Here is a 16,184-nt window from a genome sequence, read left to right on the forward strand (position 1 = left end):
CAAGACTGTAAATGTTTCCATGCTGGTAACTGTTCATGCCAGGACAAAGAAAAAAAATGCTTGGGGCAGAGAATTCCTTGAATGAACCCGAGCCCTGCCTCCTTTATTATCTAACACAGTCTTTTCAACTGACATAATTTATTGCCCTGATGTTATTTATTAGGGTGGTAATCACGAAAAGATTTAGTGTAGTTCCAGCCTGTCAGCCAAGGCAATTAACTTTAATGACAAATAACAATGGCTAATATGCAAAAGACAAGCTTGGCACAAAGACTTGTTGACGTATTTATATTGGCTGGTTTGTGTAGGCTTGTATAGGGAAGTGTGCACAGTGGGAGAAATTGGTAGTGACAACTGCTATAGCTACAGCTACAGCTGTGTTTAGCAGCAGTGAGAACATGATCCCTTACTTCACATGTTGTGAAGTTTCAGCAGGCAGCAGTTTCAGCAGGGCAGAGAGTGACATCACTTCAAACTGCTTAGGACAAGCTATGATTGTCAGATGTGAGGACAGAAACATCTAGCTTGTGTTTGCTCATTTGTCTCTCCATGACAGGAATATTTAGTCGGTAAAGTCAAAGTTTTAAAAACTGAGAACCACAAAATAGTAACAAAAACAATTACACTGAGAAATTCTGAAATTACAGCTTGTGTGCCTTCATATTCCAAATTCTTAATGTCATGCGACGACAACAGAGCTAACATTCAAGTCTGAAGCTGAAGAACTGCTGGTGGAAAGTCACACCAACTGTTGGAGAATCAGAAGAAAACCACTCAGGTGCTCTCCTAATGCGCCATGCAGGTGCACGCCATATCAGTACAACTTCTGGATTTGTTGGCAGTGATCTTGTACCAGGAAGTCAAAGAATCCACTCCTATTTTTCTATTGATTAAAGCTGGAAAATGGTGTGCAGAAGGCCTTGCTTTTTCTTCGGCAGCAGGTTTGGTTTGTCTCACTCGGGACAAACAACTGTGAAGGGCTCATACACCTCCAGAGTTACTGTATGTGTAGTTAGGATGGTTTCAGGATGTGAAAAGACTGAATGTACAAACTGTTGGTCACCACATGGTGAGGGGTGTGACTAGCCATCCTGGCATCAGGAAATGAGCGAGCTAAATATCCATAGATGCAGGGATTAATCCGTTTTTTTAGTCAAGTGAAGAAAGAACCAGGTATTTTGTGCTGCTATCACTTGTATTGCTCATTTACATTCATCTTCAGCCAGGTCACTTCATCACTGGATAATCTTGGGGAGCACCCTGATCACCCAGTCCTGCTTTTTTCCTCCTTGTCCTATGAGTTTTGTGCTATTTGTCTCAGCTCTGATTGGCTCTGGACTTGGTGGCATCACATTCCTGCTCAGTGGATAGGTCTAATTCCGACATGCCTACCTCAATGCCCACGATGATTGAAGTGTCTGAATCACTGCTGAGTGGAGGCTGGTGCTCACCTAAAGGGCAAGAGAGCAAGTTGATACATTAACTGACACATCACAGGCAGCTGTGTCTTTAATACTTTTGGCTAATGTCATCGCCACTAAAAAATGTGGTAACTGATTTTTCAACCTTTTTTTTAGAGCCAGCAGAAACATGTTGTGAACACACTAACAAGGCACCTTTGAATGAATATAGAAAAGTTGCAATTCATGAGAAACATTACCATTTAGAGTGGCGCTTTGGGCATCTGTTACATGTAAGGCTTACTTTTACTCGCACTTTTCCAAAGGAGAGTAAAATCTGTGGCTCTTAAGCTGCAGCTAGTTCATTAATTGTGTCAGCTGTTTAGAAGCCAGCGGGAAATGCAAGTTTTAGATTACTCCTTCATTTTTGTCACACTGTTGTCACATTGCTCTGTCTTGGCATCAGACTGCCATCTGTTCAGTAACAACTTTATTCTGCAACTTGACAAGAACCCAAGGGGCTATACGCCGGGCTATAGTCCACCAAATTCTGGTTTAGGTCCGGGGCTTTGCTGGAGGCAGAGTGGGAGGAGGTTAGGTGTGTGCATGAGGACATACACAAATATCCCATAATGCTGTTCCAAATTAAATACAAGGGCAAAATGCATAGTGTGAAGGCTGCGGTTAGTTCACGCCTGACGCATCTCTAATTCTGGAGACAGATTGGCCAGGTTTTAATAACCTGTTGGGGCAGTGTGTGAGGATGTGTTCATGACCTTTATCAACGTCCGATGGTGACTGTGGGGAAGAGTTACAACCCCATGGCAGAGTATGTGGTAGTTAACACAGAACCTTCTTCCAGCCCAAAGTTACTCGCCAGGTGGCAAGGACCCTTTGTGGTAACTCAGAGGGTGGGGGTCCTACGTGAAGTGGTATGGTCAGACAGGGGAGGAACCACACAGATATATCACCTCAACCTCAACCTCAATGCATGGAAAGAAGCTGAAACCGCTTCTCTGGTGAGTCTGGCTACGGAAAGAGATGAATTGGGCCCGGAGGTGCAAAATTCCACCATTTCTGATGGCCATCTCACACAGGCCCAGAGAGCATTTTGAATTTTGAAATGCACCATGGCATGACAGTGCATTCACAGCCCTACAGGTTACCTGAGCATAAGAGACAAATTGTTTAGAAAGAATTGGCTGAAATGCTGAAAATAGAAGTGATAGAAGACTCACACAGCGCCTGCTGTAGCCCCATAGTTCTTGTGTTGAAGAAAGATGGCTCTATACGGTTCTGTGTTGACTACTTAGTCGGATGCCTACCCAATGCCCCGCGCTGATAAGGTCCCTGGACTGGAGAGGCACTGCTCACTTTTTCACAATGCTGGATTTAACCAAGTGCTACTGAGAGATTCCCTTGTCTGCAGAGTCCAAGGGAAAAATGGCCTTCTTCAGTCCGTACGGTTTGTACTGACAAGAGAAGGTGATAGGGGCATGTGATGGGGTGTGATATGTGGCTCAGCTGCATACCTTGGCTCTAACAAGTCTTCTGCATAGCTTGGCTGTAACAAGTGGTTATTGGAGTTTCTTTTGCCTTCCTACCAACTCAAAGGAGTATGGACATTCTCCCATGATGTTTTCACCCAGAGAAGTACCACTCACTAGATATTTCAGTTTACAACTATTTAGCTCACTGGTTTAGCACCCAGACGGTCTTCTGCTACTGCTGTAGTCTATGTGCTCTTCTGCACACCTCACTTGTAATGAGTGGTTATTTGAGTTACTGTTTGCTTTCTGTCAGCAAGGCATTGAGAACTGGCACGCACTGGATATTTTCTCTTTTCAGGCCCATCCTCTGTAAACCCTGGACATTTTTGTGTGGGAAAATCATCAGCAGGTCATCAGTTACTGAAATATTAGCCCATCTCATGCCAACAACTATATAATGATTCCACATTCAAAGTCACTTAAATCCCCTTTCTCCCCCATTCTGATGCTTAGTACAGTAGGCTGTTTTGACCATGTCTATGCATAAGTGCACTAATAACTATAATATACTAATAATTAACTGCATTAATGAACAGTTGGTGTAACCCATAGATGTGTGTGATGTTACCAAAGAGGACTGAGCAACCTTCCTACCACCAACCTTGAAAAAACTGCATGCAAGTGTGCAGAAAACAACTGGTGCTGTCATACAGACAAATGATGCTCTCAAATGTTTTTTTTCCCTTCTCTCCTGCTGAACTGTGGAGAGGGTTTCGAAGCAGAAAACGAAGCTGGAATTTTAAAAGAATAGAATAGCCCTTCATTGTCATTGTACATGTATAATGAAATTGTGGACATGTACAGAGTGTTCCAAAGTATGCTTCAGTGCTTATGTGATGGTTGAATGGCATCCATGTCAGATACACAAATGTGAAAAAGCAGATTACTTTTGCTCAAGCTCTTGTTTCATGTTAAACAGAAACAGGTTTGTTCAACAACTAACAATGTTTTCAGTCTTCATATATGCACGTGAGCAATGCATTAAGACAGAAGTCCAGAAATCAGGGTCTTTTTACCTGCACTAAATGGCTGACTGGAAAGAGTGATAGCTACATTACTAGTCCTGCTAATTACTCAGGGTAAAGAGCAACATGACTGGCACTTCATCACTGCCAAGCCGCTACAGCAGAAATCCTGGCAGATCAGCTTGTTTATCCCGTGCTGACTCCCTGTCAGTGCCATCATCTGTTTGCGCACTGGTGCACGAGCTGCAACATACGATTTATTCGGTCCGATTTACATTCTCATCGCACTCGACTACGATCTGTGCCTCTGGCAAACTGATATACTACCTCTCAATTAACTTGTTATGTGCAAGTAAACTTAAATCAGCAGGTTTACGATACTATCCTTTGCAAGTAGGAAAAATTGTGAAACACTATTGGATTTATTATCATATAAAGAAAGAGTAACAAAACGCATTCTTTGTTTTTTTTGTCAATTTAACAACTGCTTAAAAAAACATGCTGCTACAAAAAAACACTTAAACTCCCCACTCCCTGTTTTGGTAAAATGTAAAATAGTTTGGCTTCAGAGATCATGTTCGGAGAAACACATAAGAGCTTCTGCATGAACTCACACCCATAAACACACGCTGCAAAGTGCTAATAGCTTGCAGCTATTAGGCAACACCACAGCCCTTAGGTGATTATATAAGTTACAGAAATGCAATGAACGAAGATTTTAGGTAGGTTAGTTAGTGACTTTCTTGAGTTTTTCCTCTTGTTTTTATCTTAGACAGGAGGACTGACCTCATGTATATTTAATTTGAAAACAATCAAACATGGATGCATTAAACGTCACAAAGGGCAGGCTGTTGGAAAACAGATTTTCTTAATTGTGTTAAAGTGTGAATTAGCACTGGATTTCCTCAACTCCTCAGCGTAATATATGTGCCTGGAGGAAGTACTCAGATATCAGTACTTTCGTATATTACATACACAAAAAAACCCTAAGCCTCTCTAAGATGCTCTTTTTATACTCAATTGTGTAACTGACCTGTTGCCAAATAACCTAATTAATTTTTCCTACAGCCGTTTCTTTTTATCACCACTTACTTTTCCAGCACTTTGTTGCCTCCATCCCAACTTTTTTCACGTGTTGCTGCCATCAAATTCAAAATGAGCTAATATTTTTCTTAAAATATGAGTTTATGGAAATCTTTGCATTGTTTTTATTTACATTTTACACAGAATCCCAACTTTTTCAGAATCAGGTTTGTACTGTCCACCACTATCACAGGCTGCTATAAGTAAAAAATGTCTGTACGTACTGCTGGCAAAGATACGGCTCTCCCCCGCCTGAAGCGCTGACTCTGTCTCAGGATGGAGTGCCGGCAGGTCTATTCCTCTTTCTGCTGGATCCAACACTACCGAGCTCTCGTTAACTGTGATTTCGCTCGCTCCACTAATGGGGTTGGTAGGCGGACCTCCGACAGACATCTCGTAGTCTGGAGGAACCTCATCCGAGCAGTCCGCGCTAAACTGGAACATATCAGAGGCATCCTAATGTCTTTATCACTGCCAAAGCTTTATGTAAGGTTTGATTAGTTACATTATCACTTTATCTGTGTGATAAAGCAAAACAACCCACTGGGATTCCCAGGGCTTTGAGGATGTTCATTTTGCACATGGGACACGTTCGGTGGTCTTGGAGCCACGGGTCTACACAGTGCTTATGGAAGAAATGTCTGACCAAACAAGACAGCAGTGCAAAAAACATATATTACAGTGCATGTGATTTTTTCCCCACAGAAAAAATATATATATGTAAGGTATAAATAAAAGTTACCTGCATGGTAATATCCTTACAACATCATTAGGCTTATAACCTTCAATACAAACTGCACAGTTGTCAAAGTCCGACTCTGTTTCCTTAAACAAGACAGAAAATAAGAGGCCAATAAATTCTTTAAAAATGATCAAATTCATGTCATGTAATTCAAACATAAATAAGAAGACTTTTGTGGCCGTATGTGTACTTTTAGACTTGAGTTACCTTGTCTCCTCTTTTGATAGTGCGTAGCTGAAGTTTACTCATGGCTTTTTTGGCAGCATCTCCCAAACGCCTCTGTATGAAAAAGACAGAGATACAAAAAAAATTACTTTATTAACAACATTTAAATTTAAATATGTATGTATGTATGTATGTATGTATGTATGTATGTATGTATGTATGTATGTATGTATGTATGTATATATATATATATATATATATATATATATATATATATATATATATATATATATATATATATATATGAATGAACAATTCAGGAATTTAAATTGTCTTTTAAAACAAAGTAGCCTTGGTTAATAGTGTATATTGGCTTGCAATGACAAAAAGCTGATAAAGTTTCATCTTTCTTGATGAAATCAACTAAGATCAACCGTGCTGTTCCTCGTACTATGTGATGCTATCTCGTCAACATGCAACAAAATCACAGCACCTTGTTAAAGGAAGAGTTTGGACCCGCTTTTGAAGGCAACACGGTGTCCAAACCTGTACGAGCAAGGTGTACCCAATAAAGCGGCAGGTGACCATGTGAAAAACACTTGTTGTTACTTGACTTGATTGGTTGTCTGCGTTTGTATAACAATAAAACAGATTCAGAAAATGTTTCAACTAATTATGTTACTGCAAAGAGGCTAGACTAAAGATCTCAAAAGCAACCAGAAGATCTCACCAAGTAAACATCAGACTGAATTTGAAACGTTTTCAAAAGTCTCAGCAATAAAAACGACAGATGTGTGAATAAAGGAGTCATTAGTTAAAGTGTAGATATAGATACACGACACATAGATAAACTCATCCATCTGTTAATGACCCCATTTCCACAATCTGGATTAAAACAAAAACTCGATTCATGGAGTTGTATTATAATAACTGACAGTCGTGCTTGAACTGCTCCACGTCTGTCTCACATTATGAATTGAAAGCAGATTTGTTCATTATTGCAGCTGTACCCTATTTACAACATTAATCAGTATAATTCAAATTGAAAACACAAACAATAGTTGTCACAGCCACGGCCCCTATCATAACAGCCGTGGTGATGGATCGTCATTACAGACGTCACTACAATGTCAGAGCAGCCCATTCATAAAGAGATGGCAAAAAACCCAACAAGAAAGGTATTTGCACAGTTTGATGGTTCACTGGGCTGCCATGCTCGTGTTCAGCCAGGTGTCAGGCTAATTTTGGATCTTTCCTTACGTTCACACTGGAGCAGGGCCATATGGGAAAATCCACCACACGGCTGCAACACTATCCCCGTCAGAAACACATCGGCTGCACACAGACATACCTGGTTGCGATCTCGTGCGTTAGCGTAGCGGAACCTCTGGATGTAGTAGAAGACAAGCCAGGCGAGGGAGATGATCATGAGGACGATGAAGGAGATGGACACAAACACCACGGACGTTCTGCTCACGTACTTCTGCAGGTTGCGGGTTCCTATAGTGATCTGCAACATGATCATGATGTGCTGCTCGAGCAAGGCCACGATTTCACGGCCTTTACGCTCCGGGATCATGATGGCCACAACATCGCCTGTGTCTACACAACACGCAACACAGGAAGTACAAATTGAGACATTCAGGAGATGAATCAGTGCTGCAAGTGAGGAAATAAAATAACTCTTTATCTTGTGCAAAATGTTTACTTTTAAAATATTGATTTATTATTTTCTAACACAAAAATACTTGCTCATAGGGGGTCAAATGACTGTTGGGGTTTTCTCTGTTTTCTTTGTACTATTGTAGGCTCTTTACCTTACGATATAAAGCAGCTTGAGGCAACTGTTGTTGGGAATTCGCTCTATATAAATACAACTGAACTGAAAAATTTTCTTTTGTTTTGTTTTGTTTTTGTTTTCTTTGTTCTTTTTTTTTTAAACAAACTTTAAGAAGTTTGAAATTATAGGATTTTATTATTTATCTGGTTGAAATCCATTTTAATATACTTGACTTTGTTTTGAGTACAATTATTTTTTTTATTTTTTTTTGCTATTTGTATATATTTAAATACAGCGCTTGTGTAGCACTTATTTCATTGCTTAGTAAAATTAATTTAAATATCTAAACAATAAATCATCAAGCGAAAAGGTTTTTTGATCACAATTTTATTTTGTTTGCAAAAAAGTATACTTTTGTTATTATTTAAACTCTTATAACCTAATGCACATAACAAGGTCATAATAAAAAAAAACCGTGATATTTAGAATGATTTATTATATTTACGAAACATACTGACATATATGTAACTTTTTATATGTTGAAAATACACACTTTATACACACTTTTAAGAATCATAGTTTCTAGTTAAATCATTAAGGTGACCTCGGTGGATGGAAGCCAGATATAATGGATTGTTAACATGACCTCACTCTACACCCCTACAAAGCTTTTTTTAGAATTCATTCAAAGCTGTTCGAGCTATCATGAGAGTGATGACACACGCACGCAAACACCACCAAAATGTAACCTCCTTGGTGGAGGTAGTGATGGCTATTCACAGGGCAAACAACAAATATTTCCTTTTATACAAAAAAACTGGAGTTAGGCAAAACAGTATGCACCGATAAATCCAATAAAAAGGAAAAACAAAAGCAGATATTTGCATACAGCACTACTTTATATTTTACAGAGCAAATTGCCACACATCCAACCACAACCCGAGCATTTAAAAACGGTGCTTCAGAGCAGAGGAGGTGCTAAAACTCTGCCGACTCAGACTGGTGTGTGCTACAGTAAAGAGGAATCTTGAGCAGGCTGCTGGGAGCTTAGACAGGACAGATGAACTAAAGCCTCACTCTCGGTGTCGGAGGCTTCCTGCCAGCAACCATCTGTTGATTTGCTTGTTGTGCACAATGAAGGATTATGTAATACAGACGCTCTGAGCATCTCTCATTAAGGGAGAGACTTTAAATTGTACTTTGAGCTGCTTTTTTTCTACAGTTTTCTTCTGTCTTTAAACAACTTGCTATTCTTGTAAAACACTTACACGATTTTTATATACGAGAATGCAGTGATGCAGTGATTTGTGAAAAACTCCCAGGGAGAAAGGATATATTTACATTGTCTGATTTTTATGGGTTTTAGTATCAGATGACATTGTGCTTTGTATAAGCCTCTTAACGCAACTACAATTAGAGTAATTAGCGGGGTGGCTGCTCAGCAGTGGTCGAGCGGCTCCTCCTGTTCACATGATCCACGACCAAGATACTGAACAACAGAGTTTGAGTGTGTGCGTGTTAGTAAAAAGGCATAGATCAAAATTGCTGTATGAATGTGCGCATGATTGGGTGGATGAGCTTGTAGTGGGAAGAGGTTTAGGTAACCACCCTGAGTATAAAGGTCCTACATAAGTACCAGTCCATTTATAATTTTGAAGGCATGGAACATATTTATAAACTGGAAACTCATATGCCGTAACATTGCTACATCATTCATCATTCTTAAGTACTTGTACTGAGTTGTACAGGGAATTACATTACATTTTAAACTTGTTGTAATGAACCATTTATGATTTTAATTACTACTTTACGTCACAATTTTCTCATCTGAATCATGTTACGTTGAATTTTGTGACATTGGGCCACTTTAGAACAGCCACTTAAAACAAACCTGCGCATGTGTTTGGATTGCAGGAGGAAGCCGGAGTACCCACAGATAACCCACACAGGCACAGGAAGCACATGCAAGACCCTGCCGCCCGGCCTTCTGAATGATCAATATTAAATACTACATAAAAAATATTTAGTTAATTCCAGATTTAAAAGCAATCTTTTATAGAGTCTGAAATGGGGACATTTGTATCTGTTCTGAAAATGCAGCATTAATCTGCCCTGTGTGATGAGGAAATGACACATCGGACAAAGTGACTGTAGAACTCAGTTTCTAGGGACACGCTCCCCATGGTGGGTCACACCTTGTATCTGTCACTAGAGAGAGTGGCTTTATTCACACTGCCATCCCAACAAGCATCTCAAATACACAGAGTACTGTTTAAATATCACAAATGCTATGAATCCATCACAAAGATAGCATGAGAGTAATAATAATAATTCCCAGTCAACAGCTTCTATATTTTACACGACAAAGGATTAAAAAGCCACAGTTTTAGTGATTTATGTCAGGATCAGCAAAGTGAGTTTCAAGCCAAGAAGCTTATAAAAGCAAAAATACAGGAAAAGTTTTTTTTTTTTTAATTTATCAGGATTTAAAGTGCATTGAAAGAACTGGGCATTATATTCATCATCCAACTGGCAGTGTTTTCAATATTAGCACAAACACAAACATTAGATAGCAGCTTTCTCACAATGAGCTTATTCGTGCTGGAGTTTCTAAAGCAAACAATACTTTAAAAAAATGAGAGAGAAAACAAAAGCTTTTATTTGGACTGAAAACAGATGGTAATATCCGGCTGCACACAAGGTTATGTTCAGACTGTAAAGGCCACTTGCTGTCACACTTCTTTATCTCAGTCTCTCCCTATGAGTCTTCTCACGCTCATAAAAGTTTCACATAGGATGAAGACAGTTTTAAAGTTTTTAAACAGGTGTTTGAACTAAGCTTTACTTCCCCAATAATGTAAGGTAATTCTCTCTACCTGATAACATACGTAATGCTTCCTGTTTTTACACCTATTTTTCAATCTGTAACCTTAGAGACACATGCTCCCGGCCTGCGGATTTATGGTTTTACTAAGCATGACCATATGGTAGAGGGGAAAAGTCACTGTGATATAACATTTGCCTTTGCAAACACAAGATAAAACTGCACCACGTCTTGTTAAACGGTAAACAACTTGAAACATAAAACTGCCCAAATCTGTAGACCTTTAAACAACCGTGTACGGGCAGTATAATCTTAATAGCTAACAGAAATGAGAAAAGGCATAACAGGGCAAGTAAGGTTTCCCTAAGCCTCGACACTTATCTCCTTCTTCTGCTCACAGTGACGCAGTGAGAGCAGATAAAAATAGCTGCTTCTAAAAACAGGAGGGCAATGTCGGAGACTGAGGCTGAACTAGTGAAAGATCTGTGTCTTTCAGACCCACTTGGCCAAAATGTGGAAGCAAAGAGTGGATTAATACTGAATGGGGTTAATTTAGTTGGCACCAGCCTGTCCGGGCTGTGTGGTTAATGTCTTTAAAAGGATCTAGGCCTCCTGTAGACATCGCTGAGGCACTGATTACTATAGATTTACATCTTTATTAACAGCAGTGGACTGAAGGAAAACTAGCTGTGACACAAAGCAGATGCTGTGGCTTTGACAGAAAACAGCAGTTCCATTAAACATATTTAAGCCACATTTTCAAACACACACAGAGACAAAAAGAGTAAAATGACAAAATTATGTCATTTTGATGTGACAGCATATGGTAGCCCTCTGTCATAGTAACGCAACACATTTGCCAGCTTGGGAGTGTTTCAGCAGCTAAGCTGCCAGAGCAGTGATGGCAAGATCTGACATGAGAGCACAGACTGTGAAGACTGAATCTGAATCAGCTATCAAAACTCACATTCTGCCTGTGGATGACGGCTACTGAGCAGGGTATTGTGTTTTGCAACCATAATATATGTGGTCCCACTCTCTTAATCCCACTAGATAACTGGAAAAAGACTAGTTTGAAGCTCAAACCTATGTAACTCTGCACATATGAACCTGTGAGATAATGAATGTTGGACATCTCGGAACGACTAGTTAGTTTTTTTTGTTTTTTTTCATATGTGCCATGATCTGAATGGTTGGAAACAACAGTAATAATTTTCCAGAAGTGAGAAATCCTCGTTTACATAATGAATAAGTTAATTTCTACATGGGTTATTCAGAAACCTAAATTATCTCTTTAAAGTTGAACAAAGCATTTAGACAAATCAGGCTTGAGAAGAAAGACTTAAACTGGATAATGCCATGCCGAGTTTCTGCCTCTAGCAGCTGTGGATTTTACAGCCCAGCTGTGTTGGCTCTGGTCTGCCCTTCTTTCTCTGGCAGCAGCTTCATTATCCATTCTACATATTAGGACCTGTGTCTTTGCCACAGCCCTCTCCATTACCTTCCTTCCTCTCTACCAGCTTTATCGCTGTACCTCTCCTTGTTGCCTTTTCTTTTCTCTTAAAGATGCCTTAGTTTATATTTATGTCATGGTTGGAAGCAGGGCAAGAGTTAAAAATAGATTGGTGCCTTTTATCTGATGCTCCAGGTAAACCAGGTCTGCACACTGGAGTCTTTGTGAGAAACAGAGGAGGAGCAGAGGAAGTTTAATGGTCATATACCATCAACACACAGGCTGACTGAAAAAAAGTAAAACCTTAAAACTTTGCTGTGGGAAAAAAAAGTCACATCTATGAAGCAGCAGTAGTCCAATGTTGGTATCCAATGAGTTCTGGGTCCACTGTTTGGTAGGAGACTGATGGTGGTGGTTGGAGTGAACCAAAGCAGTAAAAAAGAAGAAAAAAAAAGTACAGAAATAAAAAAGGAAAAACATTTTTTAAGGAGATGAAAGAGATCTGAGAGTTAATAACAGTCTTGTGGCACTAGCAGCAGTTTTGAAATTACATATTAATATAGATATAATATTAATTCACACAGCTTTATCTCTATGCTCCTCTAGTCCATCCAGACCAGGGTCCTACATCATACCTGGTACGACATAGTATGAGTCACACAACATGTGTGACAAAAGGAAACAAAACACTCACAGATAAATTTCCTGTCCTCTGCTGTTTTAAATGTTCATTATCAGTGATTTGTAGGTTCATTTACAAAACTTAAAAATAAAATGACATGAGTAAGTCACAGGATGAGACATACAAGTCTCATGAAACTTACACCAACATGGCCTACAAGTAGTTTTTATACATCTCCTTTCTGTGTGGACTGATCAGTGTTTGTGACTATGATTTGCATTTTTAGTTTGAACATCTGTTTCTGTACAGATCCTTTTGTCAAACAGCCTTCAGGCACCGTGTTGTCATCTGCAACAGCCAAAGATTTAAGAACTGCAATGTGAGAGGAATAGCAGGAATTTTCCCTTTGACTTACATTACTGATTTTTAGGGATTGTGGGTAAAACTAAAGATCTACGATTCTCTTTCAATGTGACTTTGAGGGGTAGATTAAAAAAATAAACAAAAAACAAACACTACAATTGTTCTACAAAGCTGTTAGCATGTAAATTATTCTGCATGGGGTGCTATTTAAACAACCCTGTTTGTCCAATTACCATTAATCAACACAGCGCTTCTGGCAAAACAACGAGGAAAGACCTGACTCTAAGAACACAAAGTGTTGTTTTCATGAGATTTTTACATGGATTATGTCATCAAAATGTGATGGGTGTGTTATTTGATCATTTTGCATTTACTCGCTTTAGTCTTTAAGTGCTTGCTTTGCATGTACTGACTGCGTTACCAGTCAAAAGATTGGTTTGCTGTTCTTTAGTGTCACACTGAGGAGCGATTGTCAGACTATCCTTGTCTTACACTTTCTGAGAGTCTAGAGGCTCTTGTCTTATTTGATTAAATGCAAATACCTTACAAAGTGGGGACTCTCCATTCAATAACAAACTGGTTTGACTGGTTTCAACACTGAATAGCCATGGCTAACTTAAAACTCGGTTTATACACGTATAATAAAGAAAGTTGTACTCATCTTCTTCTTCTGTGATGGTAAAAACAAACCCAAACCAACATAGCTGGGATGCTGTGTAAAATGTAAATATAAAGAATGCAATGATTTGAAAATCTAACAAAACCATGTTTCAACCAGAACAGAACTTAAAAATAATGTAACATTTTAAAACCTTTTATTTCATGAATAACTTGAAGACTTTTTGAATATACAGGACATAAGATCATCAAATTATTCTCAAACTCAAAATCAATGGATGCGCGTGATCTTTGGGTCCTCGGGCGGCAAGGCATCACAAACAGGCATGATTCTACTCTAGAAATCATTATGGGCTCAGAAACCCTTCCAGGAATCATCATTATTATCTGTGCACACCGTTCACTGTGCCATCTGCAAACACAAGTTAAACAACCTCTGTCATAGAAAGAAGCCATGCGTGAACATGATCCAGGAACACCGCCGTCTTCTGTGGACCAAAGATCATTAAAAATGAACTGAGGCCAAGTGAAAAAACTGTTCTGTGGTCAGATGAATTGAAATTTGAAATTATTCTAGGAAAACATGAATGCCCCATCCTCTGGACTAAAGAGAAGAGTGCTTCTTCAGAACAGCAGGTGAAGCCAACTCAAAGTCATCCTTTACACAGATGGGCTTATTTTTTCTTTTCCACAGTATTTCTTATTTATTTACAAAAAATGTGGGGAATAACTTTCAGCATATGTAAGGACATTAACCTTATTTAAAATACTGTTTTTATAGCTTTACTCCATCATCATCTGCACTGGAAGCTGATTATTGTGTTTTATTTCGTAGCTAGAATTTGTAGCATGCTTTGAGGTAACCAAACAAGATTTATCTGAGGAATAAAGTGTCAAACAACGAGAAGAAGCAGAAGTTCAAATGGACAATCTGTGACCATTGTTCTCAAGCTCTTTGTGGCATGCAGCACTTTGGAAGCTGGAAAAGTTTCCCCTACACTTCCCACCATGTTTTTAATCAGCAGTTGACAATAAAAAAAACAGCAGACTCTATGCCACACAGTTTGAAACCCACCCTCATTTATGTATGCTTCTGTGGAGTAATAAACAAGTATAGCTCAGGAATAAAACATACAGTATATATATTTATCCCAACCTAATACTATTCCACTAATAACACATCTGGCAAATATATGGCCATATCTGATCGAGGAGCTCCTCGGGTGTAACACACTGATAACACATTAGGCTTGATGTGATTGCAGTGAAGCAGAAGAGCTCGCAGGCTTCACTGCAGGGATGAAAGCCACTGATCTTGGATGGAGACTTAATAAGCTGAAGATTAGTTGCATGTGGGCTTTCAGGGCTCAGTAACACAGCCGGGACTATTTTGTAGTAGATTATCTGTTCTGCCTGAAGGAGTCTGGGACAGTGTTAGGGAAAAGAGTTGGCATGCTGTCTCTTACCTGAGTGGGACATTGTTATGGTGTCATTGGCGCTAGTGGAGCCCACGTTGTATATGACAACTGCAGAGGCGTTGTGGTTTGCGACATTACGGATTTTCTCCCGGTAAGTGCAATTCCCCGTAGCTACCAACGCCACCCAAGGGGTGTTTGGAGGGGCAGGAGGGAACCTGATGTTTGGGTCGCACCCCTGTCTGTCCTGCAGGAGGGCCGGCACCAGGACCAGACCTCTAGCTTCTTTCTTAGGGGAGTGCTCGCCATACCGACCGCACTCGGTTTTCTCCGTCCTCACCTGCGACGTGACGGGGTCCAGGTAGGTGATGTTAACGAAAGCTGTGTACCACTCCTCCTTCTCTGCAACCGTGAAGTCCAGGCACAGCAAGTGGACGAAGCAAAACGACACCAGCCACGTCGAGAGAGCCAGACTGCGGCAAGCTCGGATGAGGGACGGTGCCATTGTGCGGCGGCTGCTGCTCTTTTTTGGGAGGGAGGATGGATGGCGAGCTCCGTGTGTCCTCCTCCACCTCCTCCTCAACGCAGAGCTCGCATCAAACCCTCTTTTAGATGCTTCAGAAATGTATCAGACCCACATAACGACCAGGATGCCAGGCAGCAGCCCAAACAGGCCAAGTGTGAAAAGAGTTTGTCCACGGTACACCACCACCTGCAGGAGAAGGCGACTCTGTGTTGTTGTTCCCCGTCAGCTGTTTTCCTTCCTCGCCCAGGACTGGCTCGCTGCTCATCAGCACGTGCCCTGGGCGTGGACAAGATGCCGCTGACCGACCACGACGTCATGTGATGAATCTACAACTGTTAGAAATCACTGCAGGATATTATAGGGTCATCCTTCCATTGGAGAGCAATTTAGGCTTTAAAGATAGCAGCATAAATAAATAAAAACAATCGAGCTTCTAGGTTATATTTTCTTTTATATGTTTAAGAAAAACAACAAAAATAAAATCCATCAAAAAAATGTGTAGATTTTTGTAATGCTTTATTTGTGCTATGCTTGAGACAGCCCATTTACCAATGCTTGGGAACCTAATAAAAAAGTAGATCTTAAATATCTAATATTGCACTGTGGGCTCTTTTTCACAGCCTGTCTTTTGTCCATTTTCTCTCACCTCACACCCAAACAGATCCCCGAGCCTCGTTC

General features: G+C 40.0%; 1 protein-coding gene across 1 annotated transcript; it reads right to left on the reverse strand.

Moving 5' to 3' along the window:
- Window positions 1-944: 944 nt before the first annotated feature.
- On the reverse strand, window positions 945-15,746 carry rnf150a (ring finger protein 150a). The gene is made up of 7 exons (XM_026171314.2): window positions 15,032-15,746; window positions 7,257-7,507; window positions 5,948-6,019; window positions 5,741-5,823; window positions 5,543-5,639; window positions 5,223-5,433; window positions 945-1,451 (listed from the first exon to the last, which is right to left on the reverse strand). Exons 1-7 carry the CDS (start codon window positions 15,483-15,485, stop codon window positions 1,318-1,320), a joined length of 1,302 nt encoding a protein of 433 aa, XP_026027099.1. The 5' UTR covers window positions 15,486-15,746; the 3' UTR covers window positions 945-1,317.
- Between the last annotated feature and the right edge of the window lie 438 nt (window positions 15,747-16,184).

Source organism: Astatotilapia calliptera, chromosome 6, assembly GCF_964374335.1.
Source record: "Astatotilapia calliptera chromosome 6, fAstCal68.1, whole genome shotgun sequence".
In the NCBI taxonomy this organism is placed as follows: Eukaryota; Metazoa; Chordata; class Actinopteri; order Cichliformes; family Cichlidae; genus Astatotilapia; species Astatotilapia calliptera.